Here is a 22,529-nt window from a genome sequence, read left to right as displayed (position 1 = left end):
CATCACTCTCTCTCCATCACTCTCTCTCTCCATCACTTTCTCTCGCTCCATCTCTCTTTCTCTCCATCACTCTCTCTCTCCATCACTCTCTCTCTCCATCACTCTCTCCCTCTCGTTTTCTCTCCCTCGGTCATTCCCTTCATCAGGAAGAGCCATGACAATAACCACTGCCGTATTTTGAGTAGGATAGACCCAATCACTTTAATACAATTTCATGCTATCTCTGCTTTCACAGACCAACACACACACACACACACACACACACACACACACACACACACACACACACACACACACACACACACACACACACACACACACACACACACACACACACACACACACACACACACACACACACAGACACGACGCCTGGAATCTGTCCTTCACCAGTGGAGTACACAGGCTGTCATTTCAGACAAACACAGTAGAAATCCAGAGTGCAACCAATCCAATGTAATAAACTGTGGAAGAATGTAATTGTGGTGGACAGCGGGGCAGAGAGGGCTGTGATGGAGATGACTTACTATGCAGAGAGGTGTATCAGACTGGACCTCCTCAAAAATATGAATTTATAAAGCATGTGTGTGGTGTGTGTGTGTGTGTGTGTGGTGTGTGTGTGTCTCAAATCTGACTAATGTGTCAGAACAGACCCATCTGTTCACCACTCACCCCAGGGTGTGTGTGTGTGTGTGTGTGTGTGTGTGTGTGTGTGTGTGTGTGTGTGTGTGTGTGTGTGTGTGTGTGTGTGTGTGTGTGTGTGTGTGTGTGTGTGTGTGTGTGACACTGAGAGAGGAGATGGGGTGACTATTTTATTGAAAAACAACAATCCCGCAAACATTTTCCACGGGAAAAAATGTATTTATCAATATGCGATTTCCAAACTGGTGGAACATTATGATGGTAGCTGGTGGCAACAGGAATACTCTGGGAAGCAGCAAAGTGAAAGGCATAAATAAACATATAGTTATGAGGGACACCTCGTCAACAGGTTATCAACATGCACATTAAACACTGTGGCTTAAACAAGAGTAGAAATCAGTGTTACTCTGAATGTGACAAACCAATAGCCTTATGTGAACTCTACTGAGATAGAAAGAGGGAGGGAGGAAATCTAGGTAACACACAGAGATGGTGAAACATCCTAGTCTCCATAATAACTAAGTGCCGTGTCTGACTGTGACTGGGTTTATATTGAACCACCTCCATTACTGTCTTAATAACTATCCATATCAAAGCTGTGGGCACTGCTCTACTTCACTGACTGTTGGTTGAAGTCTCTCTTCTGAGTCAGTGATACATACAGTTTACTGTGCATGGAGAATCTCTCGTTTCTGTTAAATGCTGATGAGGAACATGACTCTGAAACCTGCTTTAAATACATGTGCCCAAATGTAAGTAGATCCCTAGCCCGTATGAATTTGTTGTGTAGATCTGAAAGCATTGGAAAAGCAATATGTTAATCCCTGATGCTCCATTTTGTCTTTTGATAGGCCAGCTGGAATTGTTGCCATAACGCTGACATCTACTTCCTGTCTGTGTGACACCCTTTCAGTTCAGATCTGTGTAGGGAGTGTCTGTCTAAGTGTGTAGGGTGTAGAAGTTAGGGGTTAGTCAATCTGGGATTGGTCAATGAGATAAGAATGGACTGATGAGTTACAGGACACTTCAGATGACTAGACCATGTGATCTGAACAGGACATATTTTGTTTTACTCAAATAAAAAAAAAGAACATTCAAACAAACATTGACAAAAATGCAAGGATTCATACAAAACACACTTTTTAAAAAGACAACGATTTACAAAACAATCGGCATTACAAAAATCTAGTCAAATGTTTCAGGAGAGCAGTGCTCGGGTGAAATGACTATCCACATTATTTACATGTTTGCTTCATTTTTGGCCAGATCATTTAGAACACTACCAGATCACACCAACGAAGAAGAATAGCATGGAGAAATGGTTTGGTGTCGGTGACACAGTGATGGTGTAGAATGTAACAAAAAAACACCAGCAGACAGTCTGACAATAGCCTGGGTACCAGTATGTTTGTCCCATAATGCTAATCCTTGCCACTCCAAACATGACTGGTACCCAGGCTAGTCTTGACAATAACTCACAGACACTCAGGATTCTCCACACTGTCAATACGTGTTAGGCAGGGGAATAGCTGTTGTTATCTGTCTCACCTCAGTCTATTCTCATGGTATTGTATTGTTTGAAGTACTACTAGTTGGTATTTGGCAGATAGAATCCATTATTCATCTATTTGTCAATTTCCAAGACAAGCATTCTCTACGCTATTGGACTACTCTTAATGCAGACAGCAGACACACACACACACACACACACACACACACACACACACACACACACACACACAAAGACACGGAAGCTAATCCTGACTCTGTCCTGTTCTATGCGATAGTTGAAGCTGGAATTTTCTCAGTGACTGAACACCTTGAGCGTGGAATATTCTCTCTCTCTCCTTCTACCTCTCTCTCTCTCTCTTTCTCCCTTCCTCTCTCTTTTTCTTTCTTTCTTTCTCCCTCCCTCCCTCCCTCCCTCCCTCCCTCCCTCCCTCCCTCCCTCTCTTGCACACTCTCTCTTTCTTTCTCACTCCCCCTCGCTCCATTTTTCTCTCTCCATTTCTCTCTCTCTCTTTCTCTCTCTCTCTTTCTCTGTCCCTCTCCCTCCCTCTCTCTTTCTCTCTTCCCCCTCCCTCCATTTTTCTCTCTCCATTTCTCTCTCTCTCTTTCTCTCTCTCTCTTTCTCTGTCCCTCTCCCTCCCTCTCTCTTTCTCTCTTCCCCCTCCCTCTTTGTACTGCCCTCCCTCTCCCTCTTTCTCTCTCTCTCCCTCCCTTGCACGCTCTCTCTTTCTTTCTCCCACCCCCTCTCTTTCTCATCCTTCTTTCTCTCTCTTTCTCCTTCCCCCTGTCTCTCTCTCAGTGCATGCTGGGAGTGATTTGTAGTTGAGAGGCCAGGTGAAGGGCTCTGTCCTAACTTATTTTCTTGATTATATCTGGTATTTTCTTAAACATGTCATTTTCTATGGTGGAGGGTTAACACACTGTTAGTTTAGCGGTACCTGCTGTTTTTTTCAAAGTTAGGGTGGAAGAGGACAGAATTTTAGTTTCCTGGGGTTTGGAAGGTGTGGTGTGCGCGATGGCTTCGCAGCCTAGCGCAGAGACACTGTAGTTACAGCATGGATTCAGGTGTGTTCCTGAGAATGGAGTTAAGGTGGAGGAGGTTCTTCTCGCGATCAGTGAACAGGTAGGAGCTGAATTTATACGTTCCGCATCTAGAATTAAAAAAGCTGTGGTTGTGTTCATGAAAAGAGTGAATTTGGTGGGTAGGCTGATGGCTAGTGGAATATTTGTAAGGGATGTGTTGGTGCCAATTTCCTGTCATTCAACTCCTTCGACAAGGGATGTAGTTGCGAATCTGCCTCCGTTTATTACGGAGGATGGTGGTGTAGATGAGACTGGGTCTAGTCATGTTATAGATGGTGGTGTAGATGAGACTGGGTCTAGTCATGCTATAGATGGTGGTGTAGATGAGACTGGGTCTAGTCATGTTATAGATGGTGGTGTAGATGAGGCTGGGTCTAGTCATGTTATAGATGGTGGTGTAGATGAGGCTGGGTCTAGTCATGTTATAGATGGTGGTGTAGATGAGGCTGGGTCTAGTCATGTTATAGATGGTGGTGTAGATGAGGCTGGGTCTAGTCATGTTATAGATGGTGGTGTAGATGAGGCTGGGTCTAGTCATGTTATAGATGGTGGTGTAGATGAGACTGGGTCTAGTCATGCTATAGATGGTGGTGTAGATGAGACTGGGTCTAGTCATGTTATAGATGGTGGTGAAGATGAGGCTGGGTCTAGTCATGTTATGGATGGTGGTGTAGATGAGGCTGTGTCTAGTCAGGTTAGAGATGGTGGTGTAGATGAGGCTGGGTCTAGTCATGTTATGGATGGTGGTGTAGATGAGGCTGGGTCTAGTCATGTTATGGATGGTGGTGTAGATGAGGCTGGGTCTAGTCAGGTTATAGATGGTGGTGTAGATGAGGCTGGGTCTAGTCATGTTATAGATGGTGGTGTAGATGAGGCTGGGTCTAGTCATGTTATAGATGGTGGTGTAGATGAGACTGGGTCTAGTCATGATATAGATGGTGGTGTAGATGAGACTGGGTCTAGTCATGTTATAGATGGTGGTGTAGATGAGACTGGGTCTAGTCATGATATAGATGGTGGTGTAGATGAGACTGGGTCTAGTCAGGTTATAGTGCTGGGGGGAGGCACCGACTAGAGAGAAAGGGCAGGTGGTCAGGATGGGATATGGAGACGAGGAGGAGGGAGGTGAATCTGAGGAAGAGGCTTTCTTTTCAGACTCCTCCTCAATGGGTCCAGAGCTGACAGCCATTCAGGCAGAGGGGTCAAAGTACACGGTGAGGGAACTGTCAAGGTTTCTGAATGAGACCAAAGGGAAAAAGGTTAATCATTAAGCTTTTTTTGCGATTTGCGAATGTAAAATCAGTACAGCACGCTATGAAAAATGAGGGGTATGGTGTCCTCTCACCAAGGAAACGGTTTAGGTTGAGGAAGTGGGTCACAACCGTGCGTAAAGGTCGACCTTCAGATGCTATTTAGATGAATATTTTTTCCAAGCACTGGGGCTTTTGAGCTCTGCTATTGGTCTCTTTCTCTGCTGGCTTTTCTCCCACTTCTTATGGAGACTCTTTGGGTAGACTCGCTTAATATAAATGGTGCCAGAGATGCGGGAAAGAGGAGTCTGTTTGGTGAATATGTAAAACAAAAAAAAAGTACAGGTCTTGTTTCTGCAGGAGACGCATAGTGATGTGGTGAATGAAGTTTTTCACTGGCTCTGGTGGAAAGGGGCAAGTGTGCTGAGCTATGGAACAAATGTTAGTGCAGGGTGGCAGTTCTTTCCACCAGTCCTTTTTTCACTGGGTCTGGCCATAAAAAATTGCTCCTCAAAGGAGGTGTGTAGGGATAGACTACCTGTAGTAAAGGCAGAAATTAACAACTGGGTTTTGTCCTTATAAATGTGTATGTGCCTAACACAGGGAGAGAGAGGGTGCTTCTGTTTGGGTGTCTTAGACAGGAACTCTCACAGGTAGTGCCTGAGGAGACTGGTGGTCGGCGGGGATTGGAACTGTATGATGGATTTTACGAAAGAAATGGGGAATGGGGAGGAGCCTGTCTTGTGATGTGTGGTGTTGTTTTGCATCGTGGGGTAGAGGGTAAGTTTTTTAAAGGGGGATGGCACCGGTTGAACCGGGAGTCGGACAAGGGTGTCTCTCTCTCTCTTTCTCTCTCTCTGTTTCTCCCACCCTCTCTCTCTCTCTCCCTCTCTCACTTTCTCTCTCTCGCTCTCTTTTTCTCCTTCCCTACCTCTCTCTCTCTCCCCCTCTCTCTCTCCTGCTGTCCCTCTCTCTTTCACTCTCTCTCTCCCTCCCTCTCCCTTCCTCTGTCCCTCTCTCTCTCTCTCTCTCTCTTTCTCCCTCTGTCTCTCTCTCTCCCCCTCTGTCTCTCTCTCTCTCTCCATCTGTCTCTCTCTCTCCCCCTGTCTCTCTCCCTTTCACTCTCTCCCTCTGTCTCTCTCTCTCCCTCCCTCCGTCCGTCTCTCTCTCCGTCTCTCTCTGCCTCCCTCTCCCTCCCTCTCTCCCTCTGTCTCTCTCTCTCCCTCCCTCTGTCTCTCCCTCTGTCTCTCTCTCTCCCTCTCTCTCTCTCTCCCTCCCTCCCTCTGTTTCTCCCTTTGTCTCTCTCTCCCTCTGTCTCTCTCTTTCCCTCTGTCTCTCTCTCTCCCTCCCTCTGTCTCTCTCTCTCTCCCTCCCTCCCTCCGTCTGTCTCTCTCTCTCCCTCCCTCCCTCTGTCTCTCTCTCTCCCTCCCTCCGTCCGTCTCTCTCTCTCTCCCTCCCTCCCTCCCTCCCTCCCTCCCTCCCTCCCTCCCTCCCTCCCTCCCTCCCTCCCTCCCTCCCTCCCTCCCTCCCTCCCTCTCTCCCTCTGTCTCTCTCTCTCTCTGTCTCTCTCTCTCTCCCTCCCTCTGTCTCTCTCTCTCCCTCCCTCTGTCTCTCTCTCTCTCCCTCTGTCTCTCTCTCTCCCTCTGTCCCCCTCGCTCCCTCTCTATTCTCTGGCTGTGGTTTGTTCAGTGTGTTGAGTGTGGAATATTCAGCACATCATTTTCATTCAGAGCACATCTCTAAGAGGGTGAGTCACTCTAGCTTCAGCTGAGTCATCCAAAGACCGGAGCCAACACTCAACACCCCCCCCATCTTTCTCCTTTAGTTCCATCCTACTGACTTCTCTTCCTCACATGACTATCTGTTTTAACCTCCGCCCCCCCACTCCAGAAGACACAGTCTCAAACACACAGCACTGAAAAGAGGATAATAAATACCTGGAGCATGGCTAAGATCCTATCAGGCAGGTGGAATACACACACACACACGCACACGCACACACACACACACACAGATGCAGGGCCTGTCCATAAACAGTGCAGACCCAGGTAATATCCATGGGAAAATGAGTGGGTGGTGGTGTTGGTGAAAGAGTGGAGGAAACAATGAGATCGTAACTTCTACACATTGTGTATTTGTAGGGAAATCTACCAAAATACAACAGGTCTGTGGAGTGATGCAGGATCCAGGGAATCTCCCATCAAACATACTACGAACAGTAAGGCAGACAGTAGAGGTGTGAGGGGAGAGAGGAACACACACACTGTGCCTGATACCTGAGCTACCTGGATCCCCAGCAGAGAGGCCTGCCTGACACACACACACACACACACACACACACACACACACACACACACACACACACACACACACACACACAGGTGTAGTGGTCTAGTAACTAGTACACTGTGCTGTGTAGTGATAGTACTGTAGTGGAAGATACTGAACCCAGAAACCCAGTCTGGTTAGGGTTAGAGGAGAGGACAGGAGGAGAGGACAGGGGGACAGAGGACAGGGGGATAGAGGACAGGGGGATAGAGGACAGGGGATAGAGGACAGGGGGATAGAAGACAGGGGGACAGAGGACAGGGGGATAGAGGACAGGGGGATAGAGGACAGGGGGACAGAGGACAGGGGTATAGAGGACAGGGGGATAGAGGACAGGGGGATAGAGGACAGGGGGATAGAGGACAGGGAGACAGAGGACAGGGGGATAGAGGACAGGGGGATAGAGGACAGGGGGATAGAGGACAGGGGGACAGAGGACAGGGGGATAGAGGACAGGGGGACAGAGGACAGGGGGATAGAGGACAGGAGGAGAGGACAGGGGGATAGAGGACAGGAGGAGAGGACAGGGGGATAGAGGACAGGAGGAGAGGACAGGGGGATAGAGGACAGGAGGAGGAGACAGGGGGATAGAAGACAGGAGGAGGGGACAGAGGGATAGAGGACAGGAGGAGAGGACAGGGGGATAGAGGACAGGAGGAGAGGACAGGGGGATAGAGGACAGGAGGAGAGGACAGGAGGAGAGGACAGGGAGATAGAGGACATGAGGAGAGGACAGGAAGAGAGGACAGGGGGATAGAGGACAGGGGGGTAGAGGACAGGAGGAGAGGACAGGGGGATAGAGGACAGGGGGATAGAGGACAGGAGGAGAAGACAGGGGGATAGAGGACAGGAGGATAGAAGACAGGAGGAGAGGACAGGGGGATAGAGGACAGGGAGATAGAGGGTAAAACATCACATCAACAGGACGAGGTGTACTGGACAGTTTCTGTCAGTTCAGTTTTTCTCGATCAGTCCATGGTCCACTGTCAGGTGTCCTTTACTTAGGTCAGTAGGTGGTAGAAAAACATGGGCTTGTTAAAAGCCAAGTCCCCAAATTAAAATAAAACAGTCCAGTAGCAGAGTAATCAATCTCTCCTGTCCTTCTCTCTTCAACTCACACTGTAGTAGATGTTCAATCTCTCCTGTCCTTCTCTCTTCAACTCACACTGTAGTAGATGTTCAATCGCTCCTCTCCTCTAGGACATTGTATATGTTAATTTGCTTTTCTCATTTAGAGGATAGTTATGTGCTCCTCGTCCTTTCAGACTTTGTAGTAGATGTTTGCTGGGCTCTGTGGAGGCATCTCCTGTACGATATAAACAGGATGTCCGTAGTCACCGCTCACCTTCTCGTAGTGAGGGCAGTAGTTATTCTCCGTCCGCAGCGGGATGATGATGTCACTGGGTTCCGTCCCGGCTGTGCCCCCGCTGCCAGGCAGCTTGTTCTGATTGGACAGCATGCTGAGTGCCATGGCGGAGGGGTGTGGCTGGGCGTGAGAGTGCTTCTGGACTCTCTTCCTCATCTTGATGAGCAGGATGACGAGGAAGAGGATGAGGAGGAGGAAGATGATGCAGCCAGCTCCAATGGCTGAAAACACAGCAACCTTTGACCCCAGGATGCTGTCACTGCTGCTGGAACCTCCTGACCTGTTGTCCTGGTTTATAGAGTCTGGAGGAGGGAAGGGAAGAGAGAAGGGGAGAGAATGAGAGAGGGGGAGAGAGAATGAGAGAGGGGGAGAGAGAATGAGAGAGGGGGGAGAGGGAGAGAATGAGAGAGGGGGAGAGAGAATGAGAGAGGGGGAGAGGGAGAGAAAAATAAAGAAAAAGGTGAGTTTGTAGAATGCAACCAATTGTGCATTCAGTTACAGGAATGTTTATGTTTTAAAAAATTTATTTAACCTTTAATTTACCTTTATTTTACCTTTATTTAACTAGGCAAGTCAGTTAAGAACACATTCTTATTTACAATGACAGCCTAGGAACAGTGGGTTAACTGCCTTGTTCAGAGGCAGAATGACAGATTTTTACCTTGACAGCTTGGGGATTTGATTCACCAACCCTTTTGGTTACTGACCCAACGCTCTAACCACTAGGCTACCTGCCGCCCAAGCTTAACGAAATGAATGCCTAGAACAACAATGAATTCTTTGCATTTGTTTTAGGGGGATTGACAAGCGCTATTGATGTCATCTAATTTAATTTGTTTAAAATCAAGATGACCCTGTAATGTAATCTGTGGTTAACACCCCACATCACTCAGATGAATAGGACTGACACAGACAAGCCAATAGCCTAGACTACAGAAAGATGTTTCAAACGTCTAGGCCACAATAGTACAGGGGAGAGGCCAGGGGAGAGGCCAGGGGAGCGGCCAGGGGAGCGGCCAGGGGAGCAGCCAGGGGAGAGGCCAGGGGAGCGGCCAGGGGAGCGGCCAGGGGGGAGGCCGGTGGAGAGGCCAGGGGAGAGGCCAGGGGAGCGGCCAGGGGAGCGGCCAGGGGAGAGGCCGTGGGAGCGGCCGTGGGAGCGGCCGGGGGAGCGGCCGGGGAGAGGCCAGGGGAGCGGCCAGGGGAGCGGCCAGGGGAGAGGCCGTGGGAGCGGCCGTGGGAGCGGCCGGGGGAGCGGCCGGGGAGAGGCCAGGGGAGAGGACAGGGGGGAGGCCGGGGGAGCGGCCGGGGGAGAGGCCGGGGGAGAGGCCAGGGGAGAGGACAGGGGAGAGGCCAGGGGAGAGGCCAGGGGAGAGGCCAGGGGAGCGGCCAGGGGAGCGGCCAGGGGAGAGGCCGTGGGAGCGGCCGGGGGAGCGGCCGGGGAGAGGCCAGGGGAGAGGAAAGGGGAGAGGCCAGGGGAGAGGCCAGGGGGGAGGCCGGGGGAGCGGCCGGGGAGAGGCCAGGGGAGAGGACAGGGGAGAGGCCAGGGGAGAGGCCAGGGGGGAGGCCGGGGGAGTGGCCGGGGAAGATATAAAATCAAATCAAATGTTATTGGTCACATACACATGGTTAGCAGATGTTAATGTGAGTGTAGCGAAATGCTTGTGTTTCTTGTTCCGACAGTGCAGCAATACCTAACAAGTAATCTAACAATTCCACAACAACTACCTAATACACACAAATCTAAAGGGATGGAATAAGAATATATACATGTAAATATATGGATGAGTGATGGCCGAGCGGCATAGGCAAGGTGCAATAGATGGTATAAAATACAGTATATACAGTTGAAGTCGGAAGTTTACATACACCTAAGCCAAATACAGTACATTTAAACTAAGTTTTTCACAATTCCTGACATTTAATCCTAGTAAAACTTCCCTGTCTTAGGTCAGTTAGGATCACCACTTTATTTTAAGAATGAGAAATGTCAGAATAATAGTAGAGATAATTATTTATTTCAGCTTTTATTTCTTTCATCACATTCTCAGTGTGTCAGAAGTTTACATACACACAATTAGTATTTGGTATCATTGACTTTAAATTGTTAAAGCTTCCCACAATAAGTTGGATGAATTTTGACCCATTCCTCCTGACAGATCTGGTGTAGCTGAGTCAGGTTTGTAGGCCGCCTTGCTCGCACACACTTTTTCAGTTCTGCCCACACATTTTCTATAGGATTGAGGTCAGGGCTTTGCGATGGCCACTCCAATACCTTGACTTTGTTGTCCTTAAGTCATTTTGCCACAACTTTGGAAGTATGCTTGGGGTCAATGTCCATTTGGAAGACCCATTTGCGACCAAGCTTTTACTTCCTGACTGATGTCTTGAGATGTTGCTTCAATATATCCACATCCTTTTCCTTTCTCATGATGCCATCTATTTTGTGAAGTGCACCAGTCCCTCCTTTATCAGACCAGAGGACATTTCTTCAAAAAGTACGATCTTTGTCCCCATGTGCAGTTGCAAACCGTAGTCTGGCTTTTCTATGGCGGTTTTGGAGCAGTGGCTTCTTCCTTGCTGAGCACCCTTTCAGGTTATATCGATAAAGGACTTGTTTCACTGTGGATATAGATACTTTTGTACCTGTTTCCTCCAGCATCTTCACAAGGTCCTTTGCTGTTGTTCTGGGATTGATTTGCACTTTTCGCACCAAAGTACGTTCATCTCTAGGAGACAGAATGCGTCTCCTTCCTGAGCAGTATGACGAGCCCTCACCTCCTCCCTGTAGGCTGTCTCGTCGTTGTTGGTGATCAAGCCCACTACTGTTGTGTCGTCTGCAAACTTGATAATTGAGTTGGAGGCGTGCATGGCCACGCAGTCATGGGTGAACAGGGAGTACAGGAGAGGACCGAGCACGCACCCTTGTGGGGCCCCAGTGTTGAGGGTCAGTGAAGTGGAGATGTTGTTTCCTACCTTCACCACCTGTGGGGCAGCCTGTCAGAAATTCCAGGACCCAACTGCACAGGGTGGGGTTGAGACCCAGGGCCTCAAGCTTGATGATGAGCTTGGAGGGTACTATGGTGTTGAATAGTCAATGAACAGCATTCTTACATAGGTATTCTTTTGTCCAGATGGGATAGGGCATTGGCGATTGAGAGGGGGGGAGGGGGCACAGTCCTTGTTAGCGGGCCGCGACGGTGGCACTGTGTTATCCTCAAAGCGGGCAAAGAAGGTGTTTAGTTTGTCTGGAAGCATGACATCGGTGTCCATGAAGCAGCTGATTTTCTTTTGGTAGTCTGTGATTTCCTGTAGACCCTGCCACATACATCTTGTGTCTGAGCCGTTGAATTGCGACTCCACCTTGTCCCTGTACTGGCATTTCACTTGTTTGATTGCCTTGCGGAAGGAATAACTACACTGTTTATATTCAGTCATATTCCCAGACCTATTTCCATGGTTAAATGTGGTGGATCGCGCTTTCAGTTTTGCGCGAATGCCGCCATCCATCCACGTTTCTGGTTAGGGTAGGTTTTAATAGTCACAGTGAGTACAACATCTCCAATGCACTTCTTTATAAACGCACTCACCGAGTCAACATATAGGTCGATGTTGTTCTCTGAGGCTGACCGGAACATATTCCAGTCCGCATGATCAAAACAATCTTGAAGCGTGGCTTCCGAATGGTCGGACCAGCGTTGAATGGGTCTCGTCACTGGTACATTCTATTTGAGTTTCTTCCTATAAGACGGTAGGAGCAAGATGACGTCGTGGGCGGATTTGCCAAAGGGAGGGCGGGGGAGGGCTTTTTATGCATTGCAGAAGTTAGAGTAGCAGTGGACGAGGGTATTTCCCATGCGCGTAGCACAATCAATATGCTGTTAGAATTTAGGTAGCCGTGTTCTCAAATTTGCTTTGTTAAAATCCCCAGCTACAATAAATGCAGCCTCAGGATATATGGTCTCCAGTTTGCATATAGTCCAGCGAAGTTCCTTGATGGCCGTCTTCGTGTCCGCTTGAGGGGGAATGTACACAGCTGTGACTATAACTGACGAGAATTCTCTTGGTTGGTAAAATGGCCCGCATTTGATTGTAAGGAATTCTAGGTAGGGTGAGCAGAAGGACTTGAGTTCCTGTATGTTGTTATGATTACACAATGAGCGTTAATCATGAAGTATACACCCCCGCCCTTCCTTTTCCCAAAGAGTTGTGTTTATCCTTGTCAGCGTGGTGCATGGAGAAGCCCGGTGGCTGAACCGATTCCGACAACATATCCCGAGACAGCCATGTTTCCGTGAAACAGAGAATGTTACAATCTCTGATGTCTCTCTGGAAGGCAACCCTTGCTCGAATTTCATCTACCTTGTTGTCAAGAGACTGGACATTGGCTAGTACTCGATGTACACGTCTACGGAGCCTGGCAAGGTAGCCGCTTCGTCTGCCCCTTCTGCGGCACTGTTGTTTTGGGTTGACTACTGGAATTAGATCCATTGTCCTGGGTGGTGGTCCGAACAGAGGATCCGCTTCGGGAAAGTCATATTCCTGGTCGTAATGTTGGTAAGTTGACGTTGCTCTTATATCCAATAGTTCATCCCTGCTGTATGTAATAAGACTAGTAAGAAATAATACATAAAAAAACCGAAATACTGCATAGTTTCCTAAGAACACGAAGCAAGGCGAGTTCATCCCTTTGTGTAGTGGGAGGAGAGGGGGATGAGGTGGTGAAGGGGAGGAGAGGGAGTGAGATGGGGATGGGGAGGAGGGGAGGATGAGGTGGTGATGGGGAGGAGAGGGGGATGAGGTGGTGAAGGGGAGGAGAGGGAGTGAGATGGGGATGGGGAGGAGGGGAGGGGAGAGTGAGGTGGTGATGGGGAGGAGGGGCTAGAGGAGGGGAGGGAAGGAGGGTTAATGGAAAAGAGAGTGACTGGGTTACAGTTGATATGAGGAAATCAGTCAATTTAAATGAATTCATTAGGCCCTAATCTGTGGATTTCACATGACTGGGAATAAATACAATGCATTAGGAAAGTATTCAGACCCCTCCACATTTTGTTACGTTACAGCCTTATTTTCAAATTGATTAAAAAATAAATTATCCTCATCAATCCACAGACAATAATGACAAAGTAAAAACAGCTTTTCTGACATTTTGAAATTTATAAAAAATGTAAAACAGAAATACTTTATTACATACAGTGGCAAGAAACAGCACGTGAACCCTTTGGAATTATCTGGATTTCTGTGTAAATTGGTCATAACATTTTATCTGAACTTCATCTAAGTCACAACAACAGACAATCACAGTCTGCTTAAACACACAAATTATTGTATTTTCTTGTCTATATTGAATACATCATTTAAATATTCACAGCGTAGGTTGGGAAAGTATGTGAACCCCTAGGCTAATGACTTCTCCAAAAGCTAATTGGAGTCAGGAGTCAACTAACCTGGAGTACAATCATTGAGACGAGATTGAAGATGTTGGTTAGAGCTGCCCTGCCCTATAAAAAACAATCACAAAGAAATTCACAAGAAGCATTGCCTGATGTGAACCATACCTCAAACAAAAGAGATCTCAGAAGACACAAGATTATGGATTGTTGACTTGCATAAAGCTGGAAAGGGTTACAAAAGTTTCTCTAAAAGCCTTTGTCTATAAATGGAGAAAGTTCAGCACTGTTGTTACTCTCCCTAGGAATGGCTGTCTTGCAAAGATGACTGCAAGAGCACAGCGCAGAATGCTCAATGAGGTTAAGAAGAATCCTAGAGTGTCAGCTAAAGACTTACAGAAATCTCTGGAACATGCTAACATCTCTGTTGACGAGTCTACGATATGTAAAACACTAAACAAGAATGGTGTTCATAGGAGGACACCACAGAAGAAGTCACTGCTGTCCAATAAAAACATTGTTGAACATCTGAAGTTTGCAAAAGAGCATCTAGATGTTCCACAGCGCAACTGGCAAAATGTTCTGTGGACAGATGAAACTAAAGATGAGTTGTTTGGAGAAAACACACAACACTATGTGTGGAGAAAAAAAGGTACAGCACACCAACATCAAAACCTCATCCCAACTGTAAAGTATGGTGGAGGGAGCATCATGGTTTCTATCATAGATGGAAAAATGAATTGCAGGAGAATGTTAGGCTATCTGTCCGCCAATTGAAGCTCAACAGAAGTCGGGTGATGCAACAGGACAACGACCCAAAACACAGAAGTAAATCAACAACAGAATGGCTTCAACAGAAGAAAACAAGCCTTTTGGAGTGGCCCAGTCAGAGTCCCTACCTCAACCCGATTGAGATGCTGTTGCATGACCTCAGGAGAGCAGTTCACACCAGACATCCCAAGAATATTGCTGAACTGAAACAGTTTTGTAAAGAGGAATGGTCCAAAATTCTTCCTGACCATTGTGCAGGTCTGATCCGCAACTACAGAAAATGTTTGGTTGAGGTTATTGCTTCCAACGGAGGGTCAACCAGTTATTAAATACAAGGGTTCACATACTTTTTCCACCCTGCACTGTGAATGTTTACACGGTGTGTTCAATAAAGACATGAAAACGTATAATTGTTTGTGTTATTAGTTTAAGCAGACTGTGTTTGTCTATTGTTGTGACTTAGATGAAGATCAGATAAAATGTTATTACCAATTTATGCAGAAGTCCAGGTAATTCCAAAGGGTTCACATACTTTTCTTGCCACTGTAAGCATTCAGACCCTTTGCTATGAGACTCAAAATTGAGCTCAACTGCATCCCGTTTCCATTGATAATTCTTGAGATGTTTCTACAACTTGATTGGAGGACACCAGTCGTAAATTCATTTGATTGGACATGATTAGGAAAGACACACCTGTCTATATAATGTCCCACAGTTGACAGTACGTCAGAGCAAAAACCAAGCCATGAGATCAAAGGAATTGTCCGTAGAGCTCCGAGGCAGAATTGTGTCTAGGCACAGATCTAGGGAAGGGTACCAAAAAATGTCTGCAGCATTGAAGGTCCGCAAGAACACAGTGGCCTCCATCAAAACCAAAACCAATTCAATCCATTTTAGAATAAGGCTGTAACATAACAAAATGTGGAAAAAGTGAAGGGGTGCATCTGTTGGTAACGGAGAAAATAAACGAGCCTCACGATGGGCCTCAGGATCTCGTCACGCCATTTCTGTGCACTCAAATTGCCATCAATAAAATGCAATTGTGTTCAGTGTCCGTAGTTTATGTTTGCCCTTACCATAACCCCACTGGCACCATGGGGCACTCTGTTCAAAACGTTGACATCAGCAAAACGCTCACCAACACGACGCCATACACGTGGTCTGTGGTTGTGAGGCCGGTTGGACCTACTGCCAAATTCTCTAAAACGTTGGAGGCGGCTTATGTTAGAAGAACTAACATTAAAGTATCTGGCAACAGCTCTGGTGGACATTCCTGCAGTCAGCATTCCAATTGCCCGCTCCCTCACAACTTGAGACATCTGTGGCATTGTGTTGTGTGACAAAACTGCACATTTTAGAGTGGCCTTTTATTGTCCCCAGTACAAGGTGTACCTGTAATGATCATGCTGTTTCATCAGCTTCTTGATATGTCACACCTGTCAGGTGGATGGATTTTCTTGGCAAAGAAGAAATGCTTACTAACCCGGATGTAAACAAATTTGTGCACAACATTTTAGAGAAATAAGCTTTTTGTGCGGATGGAAAAATGTCTGGGATCTCTTTTTAACCTTATTTTACCAGGTAAGTTGACTGAGAACACATTCTCATTTACAGCAACAACCTGGGGAATAGTTACAGGGGAGAGAAGGGGGGATGAATGAGCCAATTGTAAGCTGGGGATGATTAGGTGACCATGATGGTATGAGGGCCAGACTGGGAATTTAGCCAGGACACCGGGGTTAACACCACTACTCTTACGATAAGTGCCATGGGATCTTTAGTGACCACAGAGTGTCAGGACACCCGTTTAACATCCCATCCAAAAGACAGCACCCTACACAGGGCAATGTCCCCAATCACTGCCATGGGGAATTGGGATATTTATTTACACCAGAGGAAAGGGTACCTCCTACACCTCTTCCGGCAGCATCTGGTTTCCCATCCAGAGACCAACCCTGCTTAGCTTCAGAAACAAGCCAGCAGTGGGATGCAGGGTGGTATGCTACAGGCTATTTCAGCTCATGAAACATGGGACCAACACTTTACATGTTGCATTTCCATTTCCATGTATATTTAAGTCATTTATCAGCAGCTACTGCCAGAAATCTCTCTCAGTCACTCTCTCACTGTCCACACTTCTCTCTCTCTTCCTTCTCTCTCTCCCTGTCCACACTTCTCTCTCTCTCCCTTCTCTCTCTACCTGTACACACTTCTCTCTCTATCTCTCTCTCTCCCTTCTCTCTCCCTGTACAGACTTCTCTCTCTCCTTCTCTCTTCTCTCTCTCCCGTCCACACTTCTCTCTCTCTCTCTCCCCCTGTCCACACTTCTCTCTCTCATTCTCCCTTCTCTCTCTCCCTGTCCATGTCCATGAGTTCTATATTCTTAAGTTTCTTTTTGTTCTTTTAGGTTCAGTTGGGTTCTGTCAGGTTCTAAAGGGGTTAGGGTTGTTATCTCACCAGTGTTGCCTGACTCTCCTGCTCCAGGCAGCTGGTTGTCCTCAGGGCTAGGACTGAAGTCTCCTCCCAGACCGTTGTCCTTCCCTCTCTCGGGTTCCTCTGGTAATACAGGGTCTGGTAGAACAGTGTTGGGGTCTGAAACATAGGACACCGTGTTAAATATCTCTGTATGATAGTGAGACACAGAGACACACACACATACACACAAGCAGCACACACAGACACCAACTCAGCAGTACACAGACACCCACTCAGCAGTCTACTGGACCGAACACACTGACATGGCAGAATGAGGTTAAGACAGTTATATATTACTTTTTTATTGTAATTCATTATTCATATCTGTAAAAGCCCATAATATGTCTTATTTATACTTCTGGTTTTAACGTTACTGCTGAGGAGAAGAGAGGAGAGGATTGGATAGGAGAGGAGAGGAGAGGAGAGAAAATGAGATGGGGGAGAGGAGGGGTGAGAAGATGTAAGGTTATGTCAGCTCTGAAGAAAATAGTGTTTGTAGAAGAGACAGTTGGTTATATCTCTAACTGTTGTAGAGGGAACAGTTGGTTATCTCTCTAACTGTTGTAGAGGGAACAGTTGGTTATCTCTCTAACTGTTGTAGAGGGAACAGTTGGTTATCTCTCTAACTGTTGTAGAGGGAACAGTTGGTTATCTCTCTAACTGTTGTAGAGGGAACAGTTGGTTATCTCTCTAACTGTTGTAGAGGGAACAGTTGGTTATCTCTCTAACTGTTGTAGAGGGAACAGTTGGTTATCTCTCTAACTGTTGTAGAGGGAACAGTTGGTTATCTCTCTAACTGTTGTAGAGGGAACAGTTGGTTATCTCTCTAACTGTTGTAGAAGGAACAGTTGGTTATATCTCTAACTGTTGTAGAGGGAACAGTTGGTTATCTCTCTAACTGTTGTAGAGGGAACAGCTGGTTATATCTCTAACTGTTGTAGAGGAAAGAGCTGGTTATATCTCTAACTGTTGTAGAGGAAACAGTTGGTTATCTCTCTAACTGTTGTAGAGGGAACAGTTTGTTATCTATCTAACTGTTGTAGAGGGAACAGTTGGTTATATCTCTAACTGTTGTAAAGGGAACAGTTGGTTATCTCTCTAACTGTTGTAGAGGAAACAGTTAGTTATCTCTCTAACTGTTGTAGAGGAAACAGTTGTTATCTCTCTAACTGTTGTAGAGGGAACAGTTGTTATCTCTCTAACTGTTGTAGAGGGAACAGCTGGTTATATCTCTAACTGTTGTAGAGGGAACAGTTGGTTATCTCTCTAACTGTTGTAGAGGGAACAGTTGGTTATATCTCTAACTGTTGTAAAGGGAACAGTTGGTAATCTCTCTAACTGTTGTAGAGGAAACAGTTGGTTATCTCTCTAACTGTTGTAGAGGGAACAGCTGGTTATATCTCTAACTGTTGTAGAGGAAAGAGCTGGTTATATCTCTAACTGTTGTAGAGGAAACAGTTGGTTATCTCTCTAACTGTTGTAGAGGGAACAGTTGGTTATCTCTCTAACTGTTGTCATGTCATGCTCTCGGCTCCAGAGTCTTTGAAGTCGTTCAGGGGTAAACATGAGTCTTTCCACTGATGGTTTTATGAGGGACGTGTATGTAGACAGACAGTGTGTGTGTGTGTGTGCGTGTGTGTGTGTGTGTTTACGAAGGCAGTGTTGGCAGACAGAGAGACTATCAGATCAATCTAAATTATCATGTCTTATCTGTATCTCCCCCTAAGGCAGAACTGGACCGTGTCTATGTGTGGCGTGCTGACTAAAGGGAAGGGACCTAACAGCCTATCACTTGATTTCCTCTATGGTTTGGCAAAGACAGAGACAGAGGAGTGTGTAGTCTGGCTGAGAGAAAGAGAGAGAAAAAGACAGAGACAGAGAGGTGTGTAGTCTGGCTGAGAGAGAGAGAGAGAGAGAGAAAAAGACAGAGACAGAGAGGTGTGTAGTCTGGCTGAGAGAGAGAGAAAAAAAAAGACAGAGACAGAGAGGTGTGTAGTCTGGCTGAGAGAGAGAAAGAAATAGACAGATAGAGCGAGATAAAAAAGCCCTTAAATTGAAATTGAATTGAGAGAGAGACAGGGTGGAGGAAAGAAAAGAGGGGAGAGCTTTCATACTACTCAACATAGTGGGTGGTGTCTACTTAGTCTATATCTGATTCTTTACCTCCTACTCTACTCCTCCACTTCTCATAGTGGGTGGTGTCTACTTAGTCTATATCTGATTCTTTACCTCCTACTCTACCTCCTCCACTTTTCCCCTCCTCCTGCCCCTCCCCTTCTCCCTTCCTCGACCATCTCGCCTTCTCTCCTCCTCCACTTCTCTACTCCTCCCCTTCTCCCCTCCTCCACTTCCTCCCCTTCTCTCCTCCCCTCCTCTTCGCCTTCTCTCCTCCTCCTTCACCTCCTTCTCCACCTCCTCCTCTTCTCTCTTTATTCACCTCCTCCCCTTCTCCACCTCCTCCCCTTCTCCACCTCCTCCCCTTCTCTCCTTCTCCACCTCCCCTTCTCTCATCTTCCTCTACCTCCTCCCCTCCTCTCCTTCTCCACCTCCTCCCCTTCTCCACCTCCTCTCCTTCTCCACCTCCTCCCCTTCTCCACCTCCTCCCCTCCTCCACCTCCTCCCCTCCTCCACCTCCTCCACCTCCTCCTCTTCTCTCATCCTCCTCCACCTCCTCCCCTCCTCCCCTTCTCCACCTACTCCCCTCCTCTCCTTCTCCACCTCCTCCCTCCTCCCCTTCTCTCATCCTCCTCCACCTCCTCCCCTCCTCCCCTTCTCCACCTCCTCTCCTTCTCCACCTCCTCCCATTCTCTCCTTCTTCACCTCCTCCCGTTCTCCACCTCCCCTTCTCCCCCTCCTCCCTTTCTCTCCCTCCTCTCCCTTCTCTCATCCTCCTCCACGTCCTTCCCTTCTCCCATCCCCTCCCCTTCTCTCCTCCTACTCCCCTTCTCTCATCCTCCTCCCCTACTCCCCCTCCTCCCCTTCTCTTCTTCTCCTCCTCCTCTACCTCCCCCCTTCTATCCTCCTCCACCTCCTCCCCTTCTCCACCTCCTCCCCTTCTTTCCTTCTCCACCTCCTCCCCTTCTCTCATTCTCCTCCACCTCCTCCCCTTCTCCACCTCCTCCTCTTCTCTCCTTCTTCACCTCCTCCCCTTCTCTACCTCCTCCCCTTCTCTCCCTCCTCCCCTTCTCTCCCTCCTCCCCTTCTCTCCCCTTCTTCACCTCCTCCTGTTCTCTACCTCCTCCCCTTCTCTCCTTCTCCACCTCCTCCTCCCCTTCCTCCCCTTCTCTCCTTCTCCACCTCCTCCCCTTCTCTACCTTCTCCCCTTCTCTCATCCTCCTCCACCTTCTCCCTTTCTCTCCTTCTCCACTTCCTCCTCCTCCTCCTCCCCTTCTCCACCTCCTCCCCTTCTCTACCTCCTCCCCTTCTCTCCTCGTCCCCTTCTCTCCCTCCTCCTCCCCTTCGCTCATCCTCCTCCACTTCGTCCCCTTCTCTCCCTCCTCCCCTTCTCTCCTCCCCTTCTCTCCTCGTCCCCTTCTCTCCCTCCTCCTCCCCTTCTCTCCCTCCTCCCCTTCTCTCCTCCCCTTCTCTCCTCCTCCTCCCCTTCTCTCCTCCTCTACTTCCTCTCCTCTTCCTTTTCTCCATCCTCTTTATAATGATAGCAGTAGTGTAATTACGCTTTCCAGCAGTAGTGAGCGCTACCTTGCTATGTTTTGGCTGATTCATAATAGACTGTTTGAACATGAGAGTGTGTTAAAGTCTACAGAGGCTACAGACAATCTGATTCGCTCAGGGCTGATCCTCTCTGAAGTGGCGTTTGGCAGACTGAGCATGTGCAGTAGAGTGTTCTCTCTCATCTTGGGACCCACTTCTACTCTGAATGTGCTGACATTTCCCTTCCTTCGCAAGACAGACGATACGAAAGGCCACCAGCAGGAGGGGGTGTGTGTGTGTGTGCTGTTTTAAATATTCACAGCGACATCCTGTCATAGAGCTCTGTACAGGAGGGAGGATAGAATCTGTACTTCTACTGCACTGCTTTCTGCCTCACACAGAGGCCACACACACACACACACACACACACACACACACACACACACACACACACACACACACACACACACACACACACACACAGAGGCCACACACACACACACACACACACACACACACACACACACAGAGAGAGGCCACACACACACACACACAGAGGTCACACACACACAGAGGCCACACACACACACACACACACACACACACACACACACACACACACACACACACACACACACACACACACACACACACACATACACACACACACACACACACACACACACACACACACACACAGCAGAGATGATATGAATAATGTATGAGGGTATTTGCATGCTAAGATGCTAAGGCCTGTGCTGTGTCAGAATGATTCAGTGAAGTCACTGTGACCATGACACCAATACAGTTATCCTCAAGGTTACACACTGATACACACTGTTAGGGCACTGGAGTTTTACATAGAGGTGAAGAACTGTGCTGCATTCAAGGTGTGCGCCAGGCCTAAACTCGGTTAGTGTCTACAGTACTGTAAAAAAAAACTTAAGGAGAGGGGAATGTTTAGAGTGAACACATGTAGGAGAGTTTAGAGTGCAACACCTAGAGATACGTGTGTGTATCGTTTGTTGTCAGATTAATCAACCAATGAAGGTGTTTGTTTGTTTACCTTGTCCGACCTTCATAACCACTTTCATGGCCCTGGTCTTACAGACTCCTCCCTCTCTGTTCTCCAGGCCTTCGACTGAACCATTGGATGTGGCTGAAAGAGAGAGAGAGAGAGAGAGAGAGAGAGAGAGAGAGAGAGAGAGAGAGAGAGAGAGAGAGAGAGAGAGAGAGAGACAGAGAGAGACAGAGAGAGACAGAGAGAGAGAGAGAGAGAGAGAGAGAGAGAGAGAGGAGAGAGACAGACAGAGAGAGAGAAGAGAAAAGAGAGGAGAGAGGATGATGAGGAAGAGAAGACAGAGGAAGAAGAGAGAGAGAGAGAGAGAGAGAGAGAGAGAGATGATGATTATTACACAAACTCAAACATAGAAAGGAGTAACAAGAGACTCCAACCTTTAAACCCATGATCAATAATTGGGAGTCTCTGAGTGTTCACAGACGTATGTTACTTCATAAACAAATGATGATGACCAGGCCAGTATCTACATTCAGACGTCACATACTGTAATGGAAGTAGCCTTCACTGAGCTCCCCAACCCTGAAACCTCCAGACTACCACCGCTCTTCACATAATCGTCTCCTGCACGATTTCTCCTCTTTCTCTGGGGTTTAACTTCTCAGGACAAGGTTAGATTAAAATGAGCTCTTTGAAGACGGAGCTCAAAGCAGCCTGAATAATCTGGCGGAGCAAGAGAGAGACAGAGAGAGAGAGAGAGAGAGAGAGAGAGAGAGAGAGACAGAGAGGAAGAGAGAGAGAGAGAGAGAGAGAGAGAGAGAGAGAGGGAGAGAGAGGGAGGGAGAGAGCGAGAGAGAGAGAGAGATAGAGAGCAACATGCTCTGAGTTATATATCCACTCAGGGACAGCTTAATCCTCCTTTTGTAAACTTACTTCTGTCATTTAAATGTCATTTTCTTCCATACTGACTACAGAGGAAGCAGCATAACTGATCTAGAGGACGATAAGTAACCCCAGGGTTGAGATGGGCGGAGAAAGGCCTGTAGTGA

General features: G+C 47.5%; 1 protein-coding gene across 1 annotated transcript in view; it reads right to left on the bottom strand.

The window, feature by feature from the left end:
* Positions 1-7,904: 7,904 nt before the first annotated feature.
* The window catches only part of LOC115205651 (ephrin-B1), a 161,866-nt gene continuing 147,241 nt past the window's right edge, over positions 7,905-22,529 (bottom strand). The window contains exons 3-5 of the mRNA XM_029771840.1: positions 21,529-21,621; positions 16,794-16,928; positions 7,905-8,480 (exon numbers count right to left, since the gene is read on the bottom strand). Coding sequence (XP_029627700.1) covers positions 8,074-8,480; positions 16,794-16,928; positions 21,529-21,621 — 635 coding nt within the window. The 3' untranslated portion in view covers positions 7,905-8,073. The remainder of the gene's footprint in view (positions 8,481-16,793; positions 16,929-21,528; positions 21,622-22,529) is intronic.

The sequence above is a fragment of the Salmo trutta genome, chromosome 13, assembly GCF_901001165.1.
Source record: "Salmo trutta chromosome 13, fSalTru1.1, whole genome shotgun sequence".
Taxonomy (NCBI): domain Eukaryota; kingdom Metazoa; phylum Chordata; class Actinopteri; order Salmoniformes; family Salmonidae; genus Salmo; species Salmo trutta.
The sequence above is the reverse complement of the archived record's forward strand: the minus strand, read 5'-3'. Positions and strand labels throughout refer to the sequence as shown.